The sequence below is a fragment of the Caretta caretta genome, chromosome 1, assembly GCF_965140235.1.
Source record: "Caretta caretta isolate rCarCar2 chromosome 1, rCarCar1.hap1, whole genome shotgun sequence".
Taxonomy (NCBI): Eukaryota; Metazoa; Chordata; order Testudines; family Cheloniidae; genus Caretta; species Caretta caretta.
The window spans coordinates 23,471,322-23,495,965 of record NC_134206.1 but is presented as its reverse complement, the minus strand read 5'-3'; the positions used below and the strand labels follow the sequence as shown (position 1 = coordinate 23,495,965).

Here is a 24,644-nt window from a genome sequence, read left to right as displayed (position 1 = left end):
TACCCAACAACAGGGGAAACTGTCAAAGCAATTCCGAATGTGGGTAGGTGCTTGGTCTTTGAAAACATGTTTTAGGACAGTCACCCAAGTCTGAATGCTCAGGCTCAGCTGCACTCCAGATGCTGGAATTTTCAAAAAATCATTGCTATAAGATGTAGATTCTCCAAATATTGCTGTTTTACCTGATTTTACTCCTTTCCCTCTAGTTCAAAATCATTAAAGATACTTCAGCAATCTTCTTATGGGGCACCTGTAGTGTAGTGAGGCAATGAGGTAAGTGCCTTCAAATTGATAGAAAAGTCTCAGAAACAGGTGGAGAGGAAGATTTAGTCACCTGGTTTTTAAAAAATGCTATTAAAGCACTTTTTTCACTTCCTGTCTTTGAATGTTGCAGAATTGGAAGTGAAACAGATGAGGAGTCCTGTCTACATACATTTGCTAACATTTTCAAAAGCTTGGGCAGATGCAAATAGCCATTTGGGTATTCGGGCTACCATCTAGGACAGTGGTCTCCAACCTTTTTATGCCCAAGATCACTTTTTGAATTTAAGGGCAACCCAGCATCTAACCCCCCGCCCCTTCCTCGAGGCCCTACCCCTTCCCCAAAACCCTGCTCCACTCACACTATCCCCCGCCCCCCCATCGCTCGCTCTCACTCACTTTCACCAGGCTGGGGTAGGGAGTTGGGGTTCAGGAGGAGGTGCGAGCTCTGGGCTGGAGCCGAGGGGTTTGCAGTGTGGGAGGGGGCTCTGGGCTGAGCCTGGGGCAGGGCTGGGAGTGCAGGAGAGGGTTCAGACTTCCAGAGGGGGGCGCAAGGCTGGTGGTTGGGGTTCGGCCTCCCGCTGGACAGCACTTATCTCCAGCAGCTCCTGGTTGCTGGATCAGCATGGCTGCCACTAAAGTAGGCTCCCTGCCTATCTCGGCCCCACGCCGCACCCAGAAGAGGCCAACAAGCCCCTGGGACCCCTGGGGGGAGGGACGGCAGCACGTGGCTCCGCGTGCTGCCCCTCTCTGCAAGCACTACCCCCGCAGCTCCCATTGGGCATAGCTACCCGTTCCCAGGCAATGGTATCTGCAGGGGCAGTGCTTGCAGGCAGGAGCAGCATGCAGAGGAAGACCCCTGCCCCCTTCCAGAAGCAGCATGGGGCCAGAGTAGGCAAGGAGCCTGTCCTAGAAGCTCTGCTGTGCCTCCAGAGATCACGATCGACCAGTTGGTGATCACTGTTCTAGAGCTTCAAGTGGTAGTTGGGCATGCCAGACATTTTATAAGTTGGCATTTTTCTATGCACAAGCTGCATGGGAGCCCATGTTTGGTGGCATTTTCAAAGACAGTCATATAAATTTAACGGGTGCTCAGAGCTAAGCAAAAGCACACTGTAGATGTAAATTGATCTCTTTATGTATGATAGAGGTCTGGATGTGCAGCATAAAAGCAATCTATTTTAAAACATCTTTGTAGAGTGGCCAGATCCACAGGACTGAGAACAGGGAGAAGTGTTGGGGAAGATGGCACAGAGAATGAGGGGGACAAGAGGAATACAACTATTCAGATCCAAAATCAACACCATAATTACAGAAATGAGGTCCCTCAATGATGAGTTACTGAACATTTAAAAACCCTTCCTACCAATATAGAGCAGACACTTTGTATTCTGGATGTAAACTGGGTAAATAATGCAGGGAGCCATGGCAGGCCAGAGGAGTCATAGCATGGATTAGCTAAGCACCTCAGAAGCTATTTGTCTCTACTTGAGCTTCTAAATATGTGTGTCAGGAAGACCCACTGAGAATTACCAAGTGAACAGACAACAAAGTAAGGACACTAGAATGAAAAGTACTATTTATTTTGACAATTGCAAGTTTAGGGGCAGTTACTTTTAATACTTAATGTTTATCCAGCCTCTTTTAATGCTTCATGCAACAGGGTGCTGCTCCACAATTAGTGCTCCTAGGCACTACAGTAATACAAAGAACAGATAGAAACAAGGCTCATCATAACAAGATAGTTACATGAATACTGACAGCTTTACTTAATATACCTAAAATCAGCTATATGACTGTCAAATATACTCCTTAAAGGATGCTGTCAATTTACCTTACGTCAATGGCAAAGGTTTTCCAAAATTAACTGAAGCGAAGCTAAAGACAGCTGGAACACTAAGCTTGCAGGCTTAATTTTTACCTGAAGCACATTTAAGCACATTACATAGTTGTGTAAAAAATATCAGGACTGCTTAAGAATACAAAGAACTGTTTTGGGCCAACATTTCACTTACAAATAATTTTCAACAAATGCTGGCTACATTTAATTGGCTCAGTCAGTCTCCATAATTGACAGAGAGGTGGGCAAACATTTCAGAAATGTAAGCTGTAGATGTTACAAATTGGGACTGTGGCTCACAACTGTCCCCAAATGTGTTCATTTCCGTACCACTAGCCTCCGGCCAGTCACTCTCTCCTTGTCTGTTCACTCTAATTTACTCCCACACAAACTTTTGGAAGATGAAATGTTAGTTATCTTTACTTACCTAACTTATTAACTTGTGGCACCAGAGAAGCAGACAAACAGAGACAATTACATGCTTGGCAGAGAACAAGGCCAGACACGTACATTTCTACTGCTGTGAAGAGGACAGGGCCTAAAGTAGTACTGGAAACAGCACTTGACCACCCACTGATAAAATTAAGAAGATGAAACAGTAGCCGCAAAGCACAACAGGAGGAACTTACAGTTAGAATACATAAAATGCAGAATTTGATTTTTCTTCACACAATTTGGATTTTTTTACTCATTGCTGTGAGTTGTTCAAACAAAGATCCAAGTTCTGCAAACACCTTACACTTGCGCTTTGCTTTACTCACAAGTGGTAACTCCCACTGAAGCTAATGAGATCACTCACATGGGTAAAGTTAAGAATGGTAAACAAAAATAACAAGGTTGTGCAAAGACTGGTGTGTGAATTTCTCTGTATGGAACAACAAATCTTAACTCAGAAGCAAGCCTGTCATGATTTTCATTTAGTGAAACCATTCAGTGACTGAGAGTGCTGTTACAATTCAGGGTTCAGACGTGCCATAAGTCTTACTCATTTTGAATTCACTTTAATATCTTCAAGTTTCCCTCTCTTGTAAGGAAGGACTGCGTGGAGTGTTTTAATACAATCTTTAAACTGGTATTTTCAAAGGAACCTAAGTGGGTTAGATGCCCAATGTCCATTAAATGGGTGCTTAATCTACTTAGGCTCCTTTGACAATCCATGCTTAAGATATTGTCAGCCTGACTGTCCTCTTAATTTTACAAATGCAGTTTCCACTGATTCCAATGGGAGCTGCACAGCTGCTATTGATAGAATGATCAACACCCTAAATTTTCTCTTTTAACCTGTCACCACTTGAAACAGCATAAAATCTTGTAAATTTCAATCTCTCTCCTCCCAAATGAAATATCACTATTCACCTAGTCAAATTAGGAAAATATCTCATCTGGCCTCAGAAGCTACTGCTGGGAAAGTGAAGATACGTTAGAGAGAGATAGAGAGAGAGAGAGAGAGTATTTTCTGCACATGTTCCCCAGGATACAGAGGTCTGTAAATTACAGAGTTAAAGGTAGGATAAGTATATTTAAAATGAGGAATACAAACTTTTGATGGAAGCAAAGGAGAGGTAAGCAAAAGGCAAGCACATAACCGCCTGAGAAAAAAAATGTACTTAGAAAGGAACAGCAGATACTTCCCAAAGTGGAGGAAAGGTGGGAGAGAATATCTACAGTTAAGCAGGGAGGACATATCCCAAATGCCCCAAAAATGTACAGTGAGGAGAAAGAGAGGCAGGATGCTCATCCCAGATGCATTCCAAAATAAGGAGTAACATACCTTAATCTTGCATCGGAATTCATCCCAAATGCCTCCCTACCTAAAAAGACCCCTACACACATAGTTTCCTCTTTGGGGAAGGAGTACCTCAGGCACTGGAATGGTGCCAAATTTCTCCAAAGTCCCCCCATCCCCAACACCCCTGCCTCACCCAGGTGCGTATCCCCTCACAAGACAGGGATGACACCCTTGTACCACATGGTTCTCTATCTGCTCCCTGTAGGATCTCCTCCTGATCCTCTCACCAGATAAAGGACGCTGTCATCCCCAGTGCATCCTTGTTCCCCTCACTGTCCCGAAGGTCAAGGGCTTTCTTCCTCCCTTCTCCTCCGACAGAACTCACCTGGTGACCTCTTCCTCCTCCTGTCCCATTGGCCCTCCCGCCATGTCCCCTGTCCCATCCAGGGCTCACCAAACACAGGGTGCTTTGTCTCCTTCTGCATCCCCCCCCCCCCCGTCCTGATCCTCTCCGCCCTACTCAGTGTCATCCCCCCAATCCCTGCCCTGTCCCCCCAACCTGCCCACCCTCCTCCCACAACCCCTGCCCATCCTCCCTGCCACACACAAGCCCGGGATCCTCCCCCGCAGCCCCTGCCCATCCTCCCCCCATGTCCATCCTCCCCCCGCCGCCCCGCGGCCACGTCCCTCTCCCCGCCCCCATACCCCTCCCCCGGGTCCGGGCTCACCAGGTAGAGGGTGCCGTAGATGCGCAGGGACTCAGCCAGCGCCCCGTGGGTGATGTGCACGAAGGCCCGGCCGCAGTGCGGGTGCCAGGTGTGCCCGATCTCGTAGCAGTTGTGGGGGATGGACTTGCTCAGCGCCGCCATCTTGCCGCGCTCCTGCGACCGCCGGGGAGGGGCGCCGCGGCACCACTAACGCAGGAGAAAGGTCGCGCGGGCAGCTCGCGCGGCCGGGGTTACTCGCGGCCAAACCCGCCCCCAGCGCGGCTCGCGTGAGCCGTGCAGCCAATCAGCGCGTCCCGCGCGCAGGGAGCTGGCGGGATGAGCGGACAGGGGTTTCAGCGCTTGTGTTCCCCGAGGCCGGCGGCCACCCCGACTGACCCGGCGGGAGGAGGAGCCAGCGGGACCGGAGAGCGAACTCTGCATGGGGGGGGCGGCGGTGTGCATGCCCCGTGGGGTGCAGAGGGGCCTGATCGCTGAATGCGGGCTGGATGGGGAGCTCCGTGCATGGCGGGGGGGGGGGGGTGGAAAGGGCTGGATGGGGAGCTCCGTGCATGGCGGGGAGAGGGGTGGAAAGGGCTGGATGGGGAGCTCCGTGCATGGCGGGGGAGAGGGGTGGAAAGGGCTGGATGGGGAGCTCCGTGCATGGCGGGGGAGGGGGGTGGAAAGGGCTGGATGGGGAGCTCCGTGCATGGCGGGGAGAGGGGGGTGGAAAGGGCTGGATGGGGAGCTCCGTGCATGGCGGGGGAGGGGGGTGGAAAGGGCTGGATGGGGAGCTCCGTGCATGGCGGGGGAGAGGGGTGGAAAGGGCTGGATGGGGAGCTCCGTGCATGGCGGGGGAGGGGGGTGGAAAGGGCTGGATGGGGAGCTCCGTGCATGGCGGGGAGAGGGGTGGAAAGGGCTGGATGGGGAGCTCCGTGCATGGCGGGGGAGAGGGGTGGAAAGGGCTGGATGGGGAGCTCCGTGCATGGCGGGGAGAGGGGTGGAAAGGGCTGGATGGGGAGCTCCGTGCATGGCGGGGAGAGGGGTGGAAAGGGCTGGATGGGGAGCTCCGTGCATGGCGGGGAGAGGGGTGGAAAGGGCTGGATGGGGAGCTCCGTGCATGGCGGGGGGGGGGTGGAAAGGGCTGGATGGGGAGCTCCGTGCATGGCGGGGGAGAGGGGTGGAAAGGGCTGGATGGGGAGCTCCGTGCATGGCGGGGGAGAGGGGTGGAAAGGGCTGGATGGGGAGCTCCGTGCATGGCGGGGGAGGGGGGTGGAAAGGGCTGGATGGGGAGCTCCGTGCATGGCGGGGGAGGGGGGTGGAAAGGGCTGGATGGGGAGCTCCGTGCATGGCGGGGGAGAGGGGTGGAAAGGGCTGGATGGGGAGCTCCGTGCATGGCGGGGGAGAGGGGTGGAAAGGGCTGGATGGGGAGCTCCGTGCATGGCGGGGGAGAGGGGTGGAAAGGGCTGGATGGGGAGCTCCGTGCATGGCGGGGGAGAGGGGTGGAAAGGGCTGGATGGGGAGCTCCGTGCATGGCGGGGAGAGGGGTGGAAAGGGCTGGATGGGGAGCTCCGTGCATGGCGGGGAGAGGGGTGGAAAGGGCTGGATGGGGAGCTCCGTGCATGGCGGGGGAGAGGGGTGGAAAGGGCTGGATGGGGAGCTCCGTGCATGGCGGGGAGAGGGGTGGAAAGGGCTGGATGGGGAGCTCCGTGCATGGCGGGGAGAGGGGTGGAAAGGGCTGGATGGGGAGCTCCGTGCATGGCGGGGGAGAGGGGTGGAAAGGGCTGGATGGGGAGCTCCGTGCATGGCGGGGGGGGGGGTGGAAAGGGCTGGATGGGGAGCTCCGTGCATGGCGGGGGAGAGGGGTGGAAAGGGCTGGATGGGGAGCTCCGTGCATGGCGGGGGAGGGGGGTGGAAAGGGCTGGATGGGGAGCTCCGTGCATGGCGGGGGAGAGGGGTGGAAAGGGCTGGATGGGGAGCTCCGTGCATGGCGGGGGAGGGGGGTGGAAAGGGCTGGATGGGGAGCTCCGTGCATGGCGGGGGGGGGGTGGAAAGGGCTGGATGGGGAGCTTCGTGCATGGCGCGGGGAGGGTGGGGGGTGGAAAGGGCTGGATGAGGGCGGAGAAAGGGGAATGTTCTGTGCACGTGGGGTGAAGAGGGCTGATTGGGGACTTGGGGAGGTCTGTGCCACTCTCGGTTTTGGAACTCAAGCACCCCGACGGCCAGAGCCCTGATTTGTTAGCCTTCTGCCCACCTCCCTTTTCCCTTCCTGGTTAAGTATCTGGGTTGAGGTGGGTATATTTATGGGCAGTCCTTTGTCTATGTTTGTTGTAATTTTTAATGAATGGGATAGGCACCTGGGGCACTACATGGGTGAATACGGATGTACTTTGAAAATAAAATAACAGGTGCTCTGTGAATGAGGGACGCACATGCACTAATAGGAAATGGATAGGGGATTAACTCCTCAACTCACTGTGGCTTTCCAGCCTTGTCAATGTCTGATGCGTTGTGTCAACATATAATAGAGATATGACATCATCTGCTCCCTTTACAATAGAACAGCTTGTGATGCAAATGAAATAGCTCAGTAGTTCTCAAACTTTTGTACTGGTGACCCCTTTCACATAGCAAGCCTCTGAGTGCGGCCTCCCTTATAAATTAAAAACACTTTTTCATATATTTAACACCGTTATAAATGCTGGATGCAAAGTGGGGTTTGGGGTGAAGGCTGACAGCTTGCGACACCCCCCCCCCGCCACAGAATAACCCCAGTTTGAGAACCCCTGAAGTAGCTGTAATTTGTTGGGGAGAAAGGTAGATTTAACTGTGTGTGATTGGGAGAGGGGGGCAGAGAAATTACGTTGTTTGATAGTGTCATTTTAATGCAATACATGAAGAATAACTTTGGTTACCAAGGGATGTTTGTTCTTTACAAAACCGGGGTGGTTTATCTGTCATGCTGTCCTCAATTGGTTGTTTTATGACTGTGTCTTTAGTTATTCTTTCATCTGATTCACCTGATTCTGTAATTCCAAGGATCAGCACGAGGGCCTTTTTTAATACTTGTATGATGCTGACTTTCCTCCCGTTGTTTGTGGGTAGGTCTGTACTTAAAATGCTACAGCAGCGCAGCTGCAGCACTTCAGAGAAGATGCTGCTACACCGACGACGGGAGAGCTCCCATCAATGTAGTTAATCCACCTCTGCAGAAGGTGGTAGCTATGTCGACAGAAGAAGCAGACCCATCAACATAACACTGTCCATACTGGGCGTTAGGTCGGTATGAGGCATGTCTCCGCTTGCAAGCTTACAAGCGGCAATATAGCACTGTCCATGTTGGTGCTTTTGTTGGTGCAACCTATGTCACTTAGAGGGGTGGGGTTTTTTCCACACCTCTGAGTGACATAAGTTATACTGACAAAAGTGCTAATGTAGACATATGCTAACTGTGTCGCTCAAGGGTAGTGATACTGATGTAAGGTTTTGTCTACACTACAGACTTTTACACTGCAGGGAGTTTATTTTCATCTACTCTCTTTAACAGTCTCATCACCTATGTCAGATATAGCCATTACCAAGGGCAGAAACTGACCTTCACTAGAAGCTAATGTACCTAGAACTAAAACCGAAATTCCATTAACTGTCAATAAGTAACAGACTCTTAACTTTGTCACAACTACCCGCTAGAAGGAGACACGACCAAATGCACTAAATGAGCAGATTGCATGGCTGACAATGTTAGATTATCTAGTGTCAGGTGTTTAAGGCCCACAGGAGCTCAAATCCAATCTAGAGTGCCATTTTGCAATGAAACATGGCCATACACACACAAACACATGGTCATCATCAGGGATAGAAACTAACTTTCAGCAACTGAAGCATAAGCCACTACTACAAGCTAAAAGAGCTTAATAAGAGTAAGAGAGTAAGCAGCAGGGCTATTCCAGTTCCAGGGGCCACCATCCAGCTGGAAGGATGCATTACAGCTTCCATAAGGAAGGTCTGGGTTGGGTGGTATCCACAAGGGGATCTTCCCTATAAGAAATGCTACACAGTATGTAAAGTGATGGAAGCTCTCTGCTGAGGTCAGAGGAGCCAGTTTTCTAGACTTTGGGCACCATGGTATTGCTGCCCAAATCTGTCATGTGGAGCAGTGCCCCTCGAGAAAGCAAAGTGGCGATGCCCATTGACCTATATTTCCCACCTTAAACACAGCATTTTGCTCTACCGCACTATTTGCAGTTCGTCTTAAGTCCTGGAGGCAGTCTTCTGCTCCCATTTTATGGTCCCTGTCACTTCCTCTCCATTATTGATGAAGAGTACTCCAGTTTTTCCACCGGGATGTACTGGTTACAGTTCTGTACTCTTGGTATTTAATTGTTTTCTGATCCTAACCAATTATACTACTTTGTTTAATTGCTTGTTTTGGGATCCCCCCTTCCTGTAATAAGGCTGAGAGCTAGCTTCTGTCCTGCAGCAGGTGTGGTAACATGAGTCTCCCTTTCAGCCTATCTCCTGAATCTGTAACAGGGCTGTTTGTGGTCAAATGCAGTCTCTTTCTCTCTGGTCCTTGCCACCAGTAATATCCCTCCATTATCAATGTTTTTTAATTGATAGAGTAGGAGAGTCATAAAAACACTTAGCACTAACAGGGCTGCACATTACCAAAGTACTGTGCAAACATCAGCTAATTACAGGTTTCAGAGTAGCAGCTGTGTTAGTCTGTATCTGCAAAAAGAAAAGGAGAACTTGTGGCACCTTAGAGACTAACAAATTTATTTGAGCATAAGCTTTCGTGAGCAGCTCACGAAAGCTTATGCTCAAATAAATTTGTTAGTCTCTAAGGTGCCACTAGTCCTCCTTTTCTTTTTATCAGCTAATTAAGCTCTCCACCTTTGGAGATCTAAGTTTTCTCTGAGATGTCAGCCGAAGGACATTCTGTTTAACAATAATTTTGTTTGTGCTGCTGTGTTTTACATTTTCCATATACCTTGCCCTCTTTTTTTTTTTTTAAGATATTATCAGTCGCGATAAAAGCAGTACCTTTCAAGTGTAGAGTTTTATCTGCCAAATCCTGACTTTGGAGTAATTAAGAATTCAGAGGCAAGTTAGAGAATAAGTCAGTGTAATAAGAACCTAACAAGCCAGAGAACTGCCTACCTCCAGAGACTCACCAGCAAGGTATCAAATGTCAACACTCAGCCAATGAAACATTAAGAAGCATTACATCATCGGAACAAACTCTTTGGCTGATCCCAACCTTGGCTCCAGCAGCTCTTTCAGACTTCTGTGGACTGTGCCTAAGTCTTCTCTGCATACAAGGTTCATAGCTCACATATATTAATGACTCCTGTCCATCCCTCTGAACTAAGTTTAAACTTGGTAGCATTTGAAGGATATAAATGCTTCTCTTAGATAAGAGGCATATTCTTAAAGAGCTCCATCCCCAAATCCCTCTTTAAATCATATATCCTGATTTCCTCAGCTCATCCATGATCCTGAACTCTGTCCTCCTTCATATCTTCCCTCTGCAAAGCTGCCTGTCACCTTTTATGCTATTTTCTGCAGTCCTATCCTGCTGTGATTTCATTCACCTTCCTGTCCAAGGCTTCATCGACTCTCATAACTATTGCAGCTCCCTTATATCTGGCCTTCAAGTCCCACCCGTGCAGCAGTGTGTGGGGAACAGCATTCTTCACTTTGCCCCCTTGTGCAAAAGTCAAGTCAGGAGAAGGCCACCGCAGGAGCTGGACAGAAAACAGGCCCCAGGGTGAGATAGGAAGAAAACCTCCCTTTCCATAAAATAATAGCCCAAGGGATCAGTAAAAGTTCAATACCCCCATCAAAGTATGGAGTTGGGTCAGTTCCAGAGAGAGAAAAGAACTCCTTTATCCTGTAGTCAACTTCCAGGCCCTTCTTAGGGAGACCTGTGGAATCTAATTCAGCAGGTTGCAAGCAATTTGTACAGTCCCAACTAATTCCTGCAAATTATCCATTTATCTGGCACCAACCTCTCCCCATCTCTTCCAGCAAGTTTCCCATTGGGGCAAGAGCCAACTCAGTAGCTCCTACCATCTTCCTTTGCCTATTATTTTAATATTCAGAGAGCACCAATAGAGTGCATGTAATCACAACTGGGAGAGGAGTTGCACCACACCATCATGAATGGGAAGGGAAGTGGTCTGCAAGGCAGATGTTGGCCATGCCAGAAAAGTTTGAGAATTACTGTACCCTATTTAATTTGATACTAATGGTTTGTTTTACCCTTCCCCATAATTTTTCATTCTCAATGAACTGCAGGCTGTACTGAAAACACAACCACATTATAGATGGAAGGATGTTTTGGCGCAGGGATAGGGAAGGACCAAGGCTTTTGGTATCAGGAAGGTGTAGGAGGCATTTTGGGTTTGTGGAATAAGCTGGATGTTGAAATGCTCAGCAGTGAAATAAGCGATGGTCACATAAACACCACCCTATACCGGAAACCTACCAACCGCTATACTTACCTACATCCCTCCAGCTTTCATCCAGACCAGACCACTCCACATAATCCATTGTCTACAGCCAAGCTCTAAGATACAACCACATTTGCTCCAACCCCTCAGACAGAGACAAACACCTACAAGTTCTCTATCAAGTGTTCTTACAACTACAATACCCACCTGCTGAAGTCAAGAAACAGATTGACAGAGCCAGAGGAGTACCCAGAAATCACATACTACAGGACAGGTCCAACAAAGAAAGTAACAGAACACCACTAACCATCGCCTTCAACCCCCAACTAAACCTCTCCAGCGCATCATCAAAGATCTACAACCTATCCTGAAGGACGATCCCTCACTCTCACAGATTTTGGGAGACAGGCCAGTCCTTGCTTACAGACAGCCCCCCAACCTGAAGCAAATATTCACCAGCAACCACACACCACACAACAAAAACAGTAACCCAGGAACCTATACTTGCAACAAAGCCCATTGCCAACTCTGTCCACATATCTATTCAGGGGACACCATCATAGGGCCTAATCACATCAGCCACACTATCAGAGGCTCATTCATCTGCACATCTACCAATGTGATATGTGCCAGCAATGCCCCCCTGCCATGTACATTGGCCAAAGCGGACAGTCTCTACGCAAAAGAATAGACACAAATCAGACGTCAAGAATTGTAACATTTAAAAACCAGTCGGAGAACATTTCAACTTCCCTGGACACTCAATTACAGACCTAAAAGTCACAATTATTCAACAAAAAAACTTCAAAAACAGACTCCAACGAGAAACAGCAGAACTGGAATTAATCTGCAAACTGGACACCATTAAATTAGGCTTGAATAAAGACTGGGAGTGGATGAGTCATTACACTAACTAAAAACTATTTCCCCATGCTAATTTTTCCCCTACTGTTACACCTTCTGCTCAACTGTTTGAAATGGGCCATCCTGATTATCACTACAAAAGGTTTTGTTTTGTTTTTTTCTCCTGCTGATAATAGCTCACCTTCATCGATTGGTCTCGTTAAGAGTTGGTATGGCAACCCCATTTTTCATGTTCTCTGTATATATATATCTTGCTACTGTATTTTTAGCCCACGAAAGCTTATGCTCAAATAAATTTGTTAGTCTCTCAGGTGCCACAAGTCCTCCTCATTCTTTCTGCTGATACAGACTAACAGGGCTACCACTCTGAAACCAGTGTTGATACTGAAATTTACATATTCAGCTTTCAAATAGAGGTGATGGGGGCAGTTCATGCTACTCAGAGCTATTGACAATGGCTGTTTGCAGACTCAAGGGCTTGTCTACCTGGGAAGTTTACACCAGTATAAGCTAAGGCCAGATCTACACTCACAGTGTTTAGCCAGTATAATTGTGGTTGGACGTGTGAAAAACATCACACACACCCCCAAAACCAGCATGGTTCCGCCAGCAAACACCCCAATGTAAAGGCAACTTATACCAGCAAAAGAGTCCTTTTGTCAGTATAATTTATGTCATTTGGGGATGTGGTTTAACTAGACCAGCAAATATAAGCTGTTTCTCCGTGAGGGAGTTTGCTGGCAGTGCTGCACCAGTATAGCTCTGCTAGGAAAGCCATTGTAGTGTAGACTCCCCGTACACTACAGATTTCTGCCGGCAAGGCTTTGTCCGTTAAGGGTAGGAAGAGGTGTGATGTGTGACTGACATAGCTGTGCCAGAAGTAGTCCCTAGTGTGGATGCAATTATACCAGCAAAGCAGCACTTTTACTGGTTGTGATGCTGTATGATTGAAATATGACCATTTATATCCTTGGTTTTGCCACAGTTAGACAATTGCAACGTATTTTGTACAAAGTGTGTCATGTAAGGTGCCAATGGAAAAGTTATGATGCATAAATAAGATCATCCTGTTTAAATCCATGTATCCTCACTGTATCTGAAGTTATTTACATCCAGTCTTGCCAGCCCATTCAACCTGGATGCCCCATTAAGGACACTTCACTCTAACAGTGGGCCATGGAAGAAACTCATTCCACCCAGATAGCTCTTCCTGTGGATACCTCAGCATGGATATGGGAAATGGCTTCCCCTGTGAGTCATCAAACCGTGACAGACATGTGATATCCTTGTGTGACCCTAGACTCCAACTTGTGCCAGTAACTTTCCACAAACTGGGCTGTGAGCTTTGTTTGAAAGAGTGAATTTCCAGGCACATGACTCCATCTTGCCTCTCTCCTGCCCTGATTTTCTGGACTGGATTTACAGCTAAAAGTAGCATACTGAACAATGGACTGAGGACCTTCCAGTCTTTCGGAAGTTACCGGAGAGACTTTACAAGCCAGTAGTCTATAACATCACTGCTATAAACCTGATATAAGGACATTGCAATTATTGTATGTATATGATCTATTAACTCTCTTCTTTTATTAGTAAACCTTTAGATTTTAGTTACTAAAGGATTGGCAGTAGTGTGATTATTGGGTAAGATCTGAGTTATATATTGATCTGGCTAAGTGGCTGATCTCTTGAGATTGGAAGGACCCTATATGTGATTAAATTGGTTTTCAGTAACCACTCATCATAGAGTCCAGCGTCTGGGTGGGGAGACAAAGGCTGAACTGCCTAAGAAGACTGCATTTTTTGCTTCTTGTTAACCAGTGTGGTAAGACAGAAGTTTATTTTTGCTACTGGCTTGGTATAATCTAATGATAGAATAACCACATGATTGTGATGAGTCTGCCCTATTTTTCAGCAGTTTGTCCTGAATCTGGCATTCTCAGCTGTGACCCACTGAGGCACGGTGACACTGATACAGCTTGTTTCACTCATGGGGGTCGATTTACTATACCAGTACAAACCACAGCTTTGAGCTGTGTTTGTATCCACACTCAGAGCACTTCACGAGTTTAGTACACTAGTATTCCTAAAAAGTCCCTAGTGTAGATATGGCCTAACGTGTCCATTTTAACCAGTATACTGATATAACCCCCTTTATGGACACTCTTATTCAAGTATAAGAGGACCTTTTTCAGTTTATCTTATGTCACTTGGGGGAGAGAGGGGAGTTAAGCTAAACTGAAAAAAGCCACTCTTATACTGGAGACTATTTGTTTGTACAATGATCTATACTGGTTTAACTATAATGATACCAGTGGTAAACTTTTCCTGTGTAGACAAGCCCCACAGGAAGACAGCCCTGCATTGATTTGTGCTCTATTCACATTCACAAACAAAAGAGCTCGGAACTTCAGATTTTGGGTGGTTTTGTTAGTGAAATGGTTGAGTTCTGAGACTAAGGGTGGGTTCTGTGGCAAATTGATCAGCTACAAAATTGTGGCGTACATTGGGTTTATATCATATTGTCTTAAATATACGGTTAGTATGACAAAGACTAAACAAACTACAGTTGTGTTGCACAGCTCTCTTTCAGCTGGGCTAGCAGTTTGAAGAGATTCTGTTAGTTTTCTTTCCCTGGCAGGGCAGGTGGCCGTGTAGGGGAAGTTAAGGCTATAACAGTTGGGCTGGTGGGGTGAGGGATTCTGCATGCCGCCTCAGTGTATGGAGCTGAAGCTGCTAGCTAATTGGATCAAAATAAGATGAGGAAAGAGAGGAATGAGATCATCCAAAAGAAGAACTGAACCTAGCTAGAGGTTTTGAATTCCAAATGTATGGGGCCTGGGATTCCTTCCATGGAAACATTTTTAAATGTTGAATCAATCTGGAAGTATTTTAAGTAAGAAGAAATATGACACCCTTGCCTTTTTTCCCCTGTGATACTTTCAAATTTGGGGTCTTTTCGGTTCTGTATTTGTTTTTCTACCTTGGATTAGGTGATTCAGCTCTTCCCTATTATGCATGCTCAGTTCAGTGCCTGAATTGGCTCTTCTGGGGGTAGCTACTCTTGCCTTTAACTGATGAGAGATGCTGTTTCTAGCAGAATGGTTTCTCAGTCTTATCTTCCCTTTTTTCTGTTTCCTCTTCTGCAGTTCTTCTGCTATCATCTCTGTTTCTTTCTCCTTTTATGTTTGTTCTCTCCCCAACTCCAGTGTCTTTCCACTTACCCTTATCTTTAAAATGCTTGGAGAGCCTGACATGAAAGATTGTATAAGTGCTAAGCACATTGTTATGGGCCAAATTCATCCCTGATGTTACTCCACTGAAGTAATTTGATATATGCATTTGTGTGTTTATGTGTATACCCATGGGTAAAATAGGGCAGACTCACCCCAATCATGTGGTTATTCTATCATTAGATTATACCAAGCCAGTAGCAAAAATAAACTTCTGTCTCACCACACTGGTTAACAAGAAGTAAAAAATGCAGTCTCCTTAGGCATTCCAGCCTTTGTTTCCCCACCCAGACACTGGACTCTATGATGAGTGGTTACAGAAAACCAATTTCATCAGGCACAGGATCCTTCCAATCTCAAGAGATCAGCCATTTAGCCAGGTCAATATATAACTCAGATCTTACTTATAATCACACTGCTGCTAATCTTCTTCAGTAAGCAACAAACTAATAAGAAAAGAAAAGATGTTTTAGTCTTTTCCTGAAAGATGGTAGAGACATAATCTGGAGAATGAGAGGAGAGCATTCCAGAGGAGAGCTGCAGGCCCTCAATAGAGAAGGCCTGGAATTCCATCCTATCTATATACATACCTAGGAACAGTCAACCTCACCTACCTGTTTCTTGTCAAGACCAAGGTACAATATTGTGACACCTATGTAGGAAACAAATTGTAAGCTGATAATAAAGGAAATCATTTCTATTTGCACGTATCCTGATAGTCTCTAATGCTTGGGAAGTCAGTGGAAGTTAAATGAACTGTATCTTTACAGATTGTCCTCCAGGGAAATAGGGACTTCTTAAGGAAGAAATTTCAGCCTTCACCTTTCAGTTTACACCTATAATCAGTCTAGATTATAGGTGTAAACCTGTTCACATTATTTGAGCATGTTTTCTTGGTTGCTTGCAATTGTGCATGTTACTTGTTCATTTTTAGTAGGGAATGGTCTCAAAATACCCTTGTGTCTGCTTATATTTAAAAGGTAAGGGAATTAACTGGAATGTTTCCCATTTTCCAGATGTAATATTTTCCAAAATAAATATGGGGTGAACTGTGGGATAATATCATGTGAACATTTTGAGTCACACAGTAATATCCTGCAGTTTGTAGAAACCTGGATTTTTTCCAAAAATATATTTGTAGTCTTTCTTACAGGGATACTGTATTTAATAACAAGAAAACAGAGTCATAGTTTTAGCCACACTGATATTGCCACACAAACCAGGACATGATATTGGGTCAATTTTATACCTGCTGTAATTCTATTGGCTTCAATAAAGTTGCACATAACTGAATCTGACCGATTAAGATGATGTGCTATTGGGCCAGTAGCTGGTATTGTTCTCTTAGTCGCTTGGCTAGATTGAACCATAAAGTCTTTAATTAACAATTAAGTTCAATCCTGGATAAATAGTAAAGCACAGTGTGATGTGTACCATCACAAGAGAAGCCTGGGGCAGGAATTCTGACCCAGGGAGTCACAACTTTTCCTTTGACCCTCTCTTCCCTCCAAGGAAGTAGTTTACTGTAGCCATGAAAAGGGTGCAGGTTACTTCCTCCCTTGTACTAGCTCAGCTCTGTTGGACACTCTTCCCCACTAGGGTGACCAGACAGCAAATGTGAAAATTGGGAGGGGGTGGGGGGTAATAGGAACCTATATAAGAAAAACATCCAAAAATCAGGACTGTCCCTATAAAATCAGGACATCTGGTCACCCTACTCTCCACCCAGCTGCTTGGTGGGGAGGTGTCACTGCCATGTTTGATACTCCCTCCCACTTGCCGATACTCTGCCTTTGCTTTAGTCAGGTCCCCCCTAAAAACCCATTTCTACAGCATCACCTACTAAAAATGAACTTGTTCTATGATGGAAAAAAGTGTACCACCAAGATGCATGTCTAATCTGCCAAATCCGAATAACCTCATAATCAGATCTGTGGCACCATATCCTTCCTCCACACTCCCCTTTCCTGTATTTCTTTTATCAAGTTAATCATTTAGAGCCAGATGGTGACCTGTCCTGCATGCCCTCAGTACCCTTAGATTCCCGGGCACCGGCAGGTAGTAGCTCAGGTAACAACAGTAGTCTTCATAGGGCCACAGCATTCATTCCCTCACCGCCCATAATGTGGGTGGGAAGGAACAGAGCTTCAGCTCCATCCACAACCTGCTGATCAGCCCAGCGGCATCGTCATGCTAAGGGACATATGCTGTGCCAGGTGTAGTGCTGATGCTGAATATACTCCCCAACGCAGGGGAGAGAGAACCACCAGAGTCACAATTTGTTTCCCAGTCTGCTTTTGCAGCAGTGCTGCAATTTCTTTCTTTGATTCCTGTCCACCAGCTCAGCAGCAACAATGGGGCCACCTGAAGTCTTTGGACCACTTTCTGTCCTGTACCAGCTTCACAGCCTTGTTCATCTTTAAACCTTCTTGTTCGATGTCTTTCTTCGCCATGTCTACCCAATGCATCTTCAGTTGCCCTCTGTTTCTAGTTCCTTGTACTCTGGGAGGTATCACCTTGTATTGTATCCTTTTGGGGTCCATTTCTGACACAAATTCACAACTTGGCAGTCTTTTTTTAATCGTCTGCAACAGCGTAATTTCTTGCCCAAGCTGTTTTCTTATCACTTGTCACTTTTATTTTCTGCAGTCTTGGTTCTCTCAATATTCCCCTCAGCTAGTTCACTGCTTTCCTCACACTCCAACGCTCCAATCCATACAGCAGTATCAGCACAGCAGTTGTCTCAAATGTCTTTAGCTTTCCAAATATTGCAGGGTTTTCCAAATGTTGTAGCAGCTAATAGGATACTTCTTATGTCATATCTTCACAGTTCCCATTCTTTGACACTAGTCTTCCAATGTACATGCAATTTTCCACTTGTTCTAGTTCTTTGTCACCAACTTTGATCTTTACGTCGTCCTCTTGTCTTCCAATTGCCGTAATTTTTGTCTTCTCCATACTGATCTTCAGTCCAAATTTTCCATTTTCCCAGACTCTCTACCTTGTCAGTACGTCTCTGTACGTCCTCCTTGGGCAATTCGATAAGGTCAATATCATCTGTGTCTAAGGTTATTCACTGTGCTCCCTCTCAACATCACTCATCTCATTTCACCTCTCAGTGCTACCGTCACTACTGCTACCAGAACCCAGTTGAAGAAATCTGGTGATAGCATGCATCTTTGTCTCACTTCTGTGATCTTCCACCAGCTTCTTGTCTGCTCTCATCGCACTCATCAACTTGCTGTAGCCGTTCTCTATCGGCTTAATCAGTTGGTTGGGGATGCCAAAACCCTTTATGCCAAATGCTTTCACAAACCAGGTTGACATCTACAAAGTTACAATAACAGGTTTGGTTGTGTTCTATGTACTTCTCTAATGTGTCTTATCACAAATAACTGATCTATTGTACCTCCAGCCTGTTCCTCTGCAAGCACCACTTCCATGTACCTCTTCATTCTCCTCTGCAATATCTTGGTGAATGCTTTTCCTGGCACAACATGGTGACCCAAACATAGGGCTCATAGCAAACTGTGATTGAGCCCTTAAATCCGAGGTAGGCAAACTATGGCCCGCAGGCCACATCCGGCCTGTGAGACTGTCCTGCCTGGCCTTTGAGCTCCCGGCCGGGCAGGCTAGCCCCCAGCCCCTCTCCTGCTGTCCCTCCTCCCCCGCAGCCTCAGCTCGCCGTGCCGCCAGCACTCTGGGTGGCGGGGTTGCGAGCTCCTGCTGGGCAGCGCAGCAGCATGACTGGCTCTGGCCAGGTGGCGCAGCTGCCAGTCCCGCTGCTCTGAGCAGCATGGTAAGGGGGTGGGGAGCGGGGAACTTGGATAGGGGCAGGGAGTTCCGGGGGGCAGTCAGGGGACAGGGAGCAGGGGGCAGTTGGATGGGGTGGACATTCGGGGGGGGGGGCAGTCGGGGGATGGGGAACAGGGAGGTCTGTCAGGGGACATGGCATCACTTGGCATGACCCCCCTAGGAGTCTCGGGGGGGCCTGTCAGGGGACATGGCATCACTTTTCCACCACCACCCCCTGCCACCTCCTTCCATGGAAGCCCCTCCATGCATATTCTGTGTATTTGGCACTCTCTTTTATTTGATGAGGAAGAGGAGCAGTGGGATTGTTTTATGCATATTCTTGCTCTGCTCTGTCAAAATCCCATGAGGGAGACTTTTGACCCAAGAATCAGTGCTGTCTTTAGAACAAGGTCCTGATATCCATGGGTCTGGGGTTCATGGGTCCTGTACAATGAAGCAGCATTCCCCCAATGGGATGATTCAGTGGAAGTTCAAGGATATTGATTCAGTTCTGAGTCAGAAACTGAGTTCTTGGAGGCAGAGCTATCTTTTACTGAATCACTAATACCACTTCCAGCAGTCCCTCCTGCAAACCTCTTCTCATATCCTTTACTTGACATGATAGAGGGGTACTTGCTGGACTCATGGTTTTGAATCCTGGCAAGCCTGGTTCATCCCTTCCTCATTCTGAGGTAGATACACTGAGTTCCATGCTGCGTGTGAGCCTTTCAGAAAAGACCTTAAACTGAAGTCCTGTCTGATTTGCAAGGAAGGAAGTCTTAAGTGAAGAGGGTTGCCCCGTTTTTATGGTCAAAATCTCCCCTAGTCTCCAGTTCTGTGCTGCACTCAGTCTTAGAGATTGGCTGCATTTTAGTGGCACAGGGGATGATTCCTGTATGTAATTAGAGACCAATTCTCCCTTGCTTTGCCCCGTGAGCTTCAAAAGAAGAGAGACCTTTGTACACTGGCATATTCCATAGGTGATTTCTCCACATGTGGAATTCTGGCATGTTCCCCCTCTCGTCAATTGTGCAATGATTTCATCCTCTCATACAGTATCATTGCCAGTTGTAGCCTGCAAATTCCATCTTTGGCTAATAAGAGGCTTTGTTTCTTGGTCTGTACATTTTGGTTGAAACCCCGATTTCTCTGTTTTTGTAGTCACATTTTTAACAAGCTTTAAAAAAAAAAATCTGGGGTCAAAATAATCACCTGAACATCTTGTATTATTTCCACCACCCAGGAATTGAAGTACCACAGTAATACCAGTTCTCATGTAATTTTGGCCCCATGAAAGACTCCCTGAGGATTTAAAAATGCCTCTGAACAATATAAACGTAAACACGAGAATTCACATCCATGCTCATTATTTTCTAACCTCCTGTCTAGGTCTAAAGGTTATTAGAGAAACTGTCAGCCTACAACTATAAATGATACGGTTTCAAAAGGTTTCAGAGTAGCAGCTGAGTTAGTCTGAATGCATCCGATGAAGTGAGCTGTAGCTCACGAAAGCTTATGCTCAGATAAATTGGTTAGTCTCTAAGGTGCCACAAGTCCTCCTTTTCTTTTTGGTTTCAAAAGGAGAGATTATTCCACGCTCAATTGTATGTGATGCAGTAATAATGATATAATCTTACAATTGTGCCTTTCCTGCCAAAATGCTTTACATTGCGAGAATGCCAGAGTGATAAGCACTATATCAAAAGCTAAAATACAGACAGACTCTTTTACCAGACTTGTTTGGAGCTAGTGCAGTTACAAGGAACATGGAATGCTTGTGAAACATTCTGAGCACTTTTGTGAACACACAAAGGGATACATGCGGGACTATAAAGTGTTCTCACCACCATTTCAAGTGCTTGAATGAGTTTTGCAAAGGCATAAAGGCTCTAGCACAGAAAGGCCTTCAGTGGGTGTAACAGTGACCTGTAAGATTAATTTACCAATTTTAATGCTAATTAGATGTTGCCCCAAAACTGGTCAAACATGTCCTACTCAGAACCTAGAATCAAGTCTCAGGGTTTGTCTTCACACAAAAGTTGTGCCACTTTAATTATACCAGAAAAGTTAAAGTGGTCCAACCCCCTCGCATGGACTGAGTGATATTGGTATAAGGTACCTTATACCAGCGCAGCTATTTCTATAGGAGAAGGGGAGTAATCTATACTGAAATAAGGCACCTTTGTACCAGTTTAACTGCATCCACACTAGGGGCCATGCCAGTATAACTATATTAGTAAAATATCCTATTAGTAAAATATACACTAACTGAAATGGTTGTACCAGTTCCTGAAGACCAGGCCTTAAAATCTCAGACAATGGCCATCCAGAGACACACAGGTCATTAAAAAAAGATAAAGAATCCAAGAACAGAGGGGAAGAATACAATTTAGCAATGTCTGCGTTGGAAATGGCCCATGTGTGAATGAACAATATCTCTGAAAATTGGACCAGCCTACTGCCTATGTAATTGAAAAATTCTGGGCCTGATTCTCATTTACAAGGCTCATTTACATCACTCTGGAACTTTAAAGGGGCTTTAATAATTTATACTTGCTTTAGGGCTACCTTGCAGCGCCAGGCCAGTGTAAATAGACTTTTAAGTAAATGAGAATCAGGCCTATAGTTTCCATCAGCAAGAGATACAGTTTAACACTACATCAAGTTGTCTTTTTGCATATTCACAAAAGCTACAAAGGGAGTGTGGGTATAGCTCACCCAGGCTCTGGACAGAGGCAGGACATTCTTCCCAGGAGAGTGAAAGTCACCTGTCTGTGATATTAAAAAAAAGGTTACTTTCCGCCATGGTTGGCATGTTATTATAGACTGTAATGTAACTAAGCAGGACATGCTAGTTCACATGCTTTTTTTGTGGGGAGAAAATAGCCCATTTAAAGATTCACCGGCATGTTCTGACTGCTTTGCGCTGCTCCAGTGACACAAAGCAACCATAAAACTTGAGTAACTGGCCAATTAAACCAGTTTACGTCTGCTTTGCATCAATGGAGCAGTGCCAAGCAACTGGGATCGGTGAATCTGGCCTCTAATCTATCATTTACAGCGGGGTTTATATGTAGCCTAACTTGATATTCAAAGGCCATGTCTACACTAGGAGCGCTTTGCTGTATAACTATACTGGTATTCTGTACCAGCAATGTGCTCCTGGTGAGAATATAGCCTATACAGGAAAAGCTCCCAGTGTAGTTTATTCCACCAGCAACAACCCCAACTCATCCCCCAAGCAAACCACGAGTAAAAGTAGAGTTTTGCCAATATAACTATCTACACTAGGGGCTTCTGGCACAGTCAAAGGTTACAGCTCCTCACACCCCTGACTGACACAGCTATGCCAGCAGATGTCTGTAAAATTGACATGGCTGAAGTCTAATAATTTGTTTAAAAGATCATAAGTGATTTCTATAAGTAATGTATTTAGAGGCAAAGCACTGTCTAATGCTTTCAAAGAAAGTATTACTTCTCTCTTTGTGCCATAGGTGAGCTGAGTGATAGCTGAGTTTCTGGTCATGAGTTAGAAGAAGGCTCCGCTGAAATGCCACAGAGGGACTTGCAAGTACAGCATGTGCAAAGAGTAACAAATGCATGGGAAGTAACCAGTGAAACTCCTATGTAATCAAAGAAAAATGGGAAACAGGAAGATCCAGTTGGAAAAGAAGCTTTGGAAAGAGGCAATCCGTGCAAACTTGCAAAATGACATGTGACCTATAAGAGAAATGACAGGTTTCAGAGGAACAGCCGTGTTAGTCTGTATTCGCAAAAAGAAAAGGAGTACTTGTGGCATTGGTTAGTCTCTAAGGTGCCACAAGTACTCCTTTTCTTTTTATAAGAGAAATGTAACTCAATCTGTCTTTCCAATGTCAAAGTTAAATAACATCCTGAGCATGCTCTGTTTATCATTTCCAAACTTCCAGACCAATTTGGCATTGCAAAATGAAAGTTCTTCAACCCAAGCAAAACATAAATTCCTCCAAGACTGCACACTGTACATGCCAAATTTGAAGTTATAAAACCAAGCTGTTTTTGAGTTATCAGAGTGTAAAAAAGCCCCTGAACAATTTTCTTAGATGAAAAATATTTATTGTTTCCAAAAAATAATAATCTTCTGAGCTAAGATCACGCATGGGAAATTTCAGCCCAAAAGATTAATCTTTGAAAAAGGTATAAGCAAATGAAAGTAGCAGTTTAGAATGAAAGTGATATGTAGATCAGTATTGGTTCCATAGTTCAGGCTGAAATTTGCTCCCCATTAAATCAGGTTTTCAAATCATAATCCACTAATTTTCCCAAACAGAAACGGATCTTCTTTAAATTTGACACATTGCATTTCTTTACAGGGCAGAGGTTTCCTGGCAAATATGGTAAAAATCAGACAGCAACTTTTTAAATTATAATGTTTTCACAGTGTAGTTAATTTTTTTAAAGATGTCCTAATGCTTTTTGGCTAATTAGATCTCAATAATGGCTTGGCCTAGAAAGCCCATATTTGTTTTGCTGGTCTTGCTGAGGATATGGACTTTTTTACAGCTTGTGGTGGGAGAATGGGTAGCGATTGAAAGGAGAATAAAAGTTGTTTTTAAGTGTACAAGAGCAAATATAAACTGACCTCACTCCTCACTCACCTTACCAAGCTGAGTCAGAGGTGAACGGGAGACCATAGTAATGTGGTGAGGCAGGGATTGGGGTTAGGAGTCTACTAGGGGGATCACAGAGCCATGAATGGTAGTATGGTCGCATTGTGGGGTAGGACAGTGTTGGAGCATGAGGACAGAGAAAGCACATAGAACGAGGGAAAGGAGAAGTGGGTTCAGGGAACCAGGAGAGGTATGTAGGGTGTATCTATAGAGAACCTGGGCAGATAGAGATGCGGACAAGGTAAGGGGGAGTGTGTATAGTTTCCAATGTAGATAAAAGCCTCCCAGTTTTCTACTCCACCCACCATCCACTACCCCCATATCCCAGACAAGTAGAAATCCTACCATGACACACACATACGTGGACTTGCTAACTGGGGGAGAGGAGCCCTGCTCTGGTGAGGCTTATAAGATGTGTTTCAGCAGGGTTCCCCTCCTGCAGATCTGAGATGCTAAAGCCAGTTTCAACTTCTCTAGCTCATTTAAAAAAAAAAACAAACATACCCATGGAAATTTGACTTAAAATGTTAGTTAAGATAAAATTTAATGTCTAAAGGATCTGTTCTAGTTGAGTCCAGCTAATGAACAGTTAAGAGATCCAGAAAATTTCCCAAGATTTTATAACCTTCCATCATTCACTGCCACCCATATAGTTTACACTACTCATCCAAACTCATCTGAATTATTTAACATTTATATTGCAGTGGCACCCAGAGGCCCCAGTCAGAATTGGGGCACTACTGAATGAGATACTGTACAAGCATATAATCAAAGGGTCTTCCTCCACAAGGAATTTATAGTGTAAGAAGACAAGTGACATGCAGAAGGATGAGGGGAGAGTGAAGCAGTCAAACTTACATTGCCTCATAATATTTTTTAAAGTACACCCAAAGATCAAATTACTGGGGGCTACATTCTCATAACCTTGCTCACACTGAGCAGCACCATTCTTCACGAGCAGTCCCATGGATTTCAGTGGGAGCCCTCCTGGAAAAATGTACTGTTCAACGTGAGTAAAAGGATCTGGCCCTAAGAGATTATTGGAAATTATTCCCTTGAATGAGAAATGGGATTTTATAATCTCCTAGCATGAAATTCACTTCTGTGTAGAGGG

At 45.6% G+C, this 24,644-nt stretch overlaps 1 protein-coding gene across 1 annotated transcript in view; it reads right to left on the bottom strand.

The window, feature by feature from the left end:
• Positions 1-5,034, bottom strand: part of TMEM135 (transmembrane protein 135) — a 396,209-nt gene extending 391,175 nt beyond the window's left edge. The window contains exon 1 of the mRNA XM_048841768.2: positions 4,559-5,034. Within this exon, the coding sequence (XP_048697725.2) occupies positions 4,559-4,699 (141 nt within the window). The 5' untranslated portion in view covers positions 4,700-5,034. The remainder of the gene's footprint in view (positions 1-4,558) is intronic.
• Positions 5,035-24,644: the final 19,610 nt, after the last annotated feature.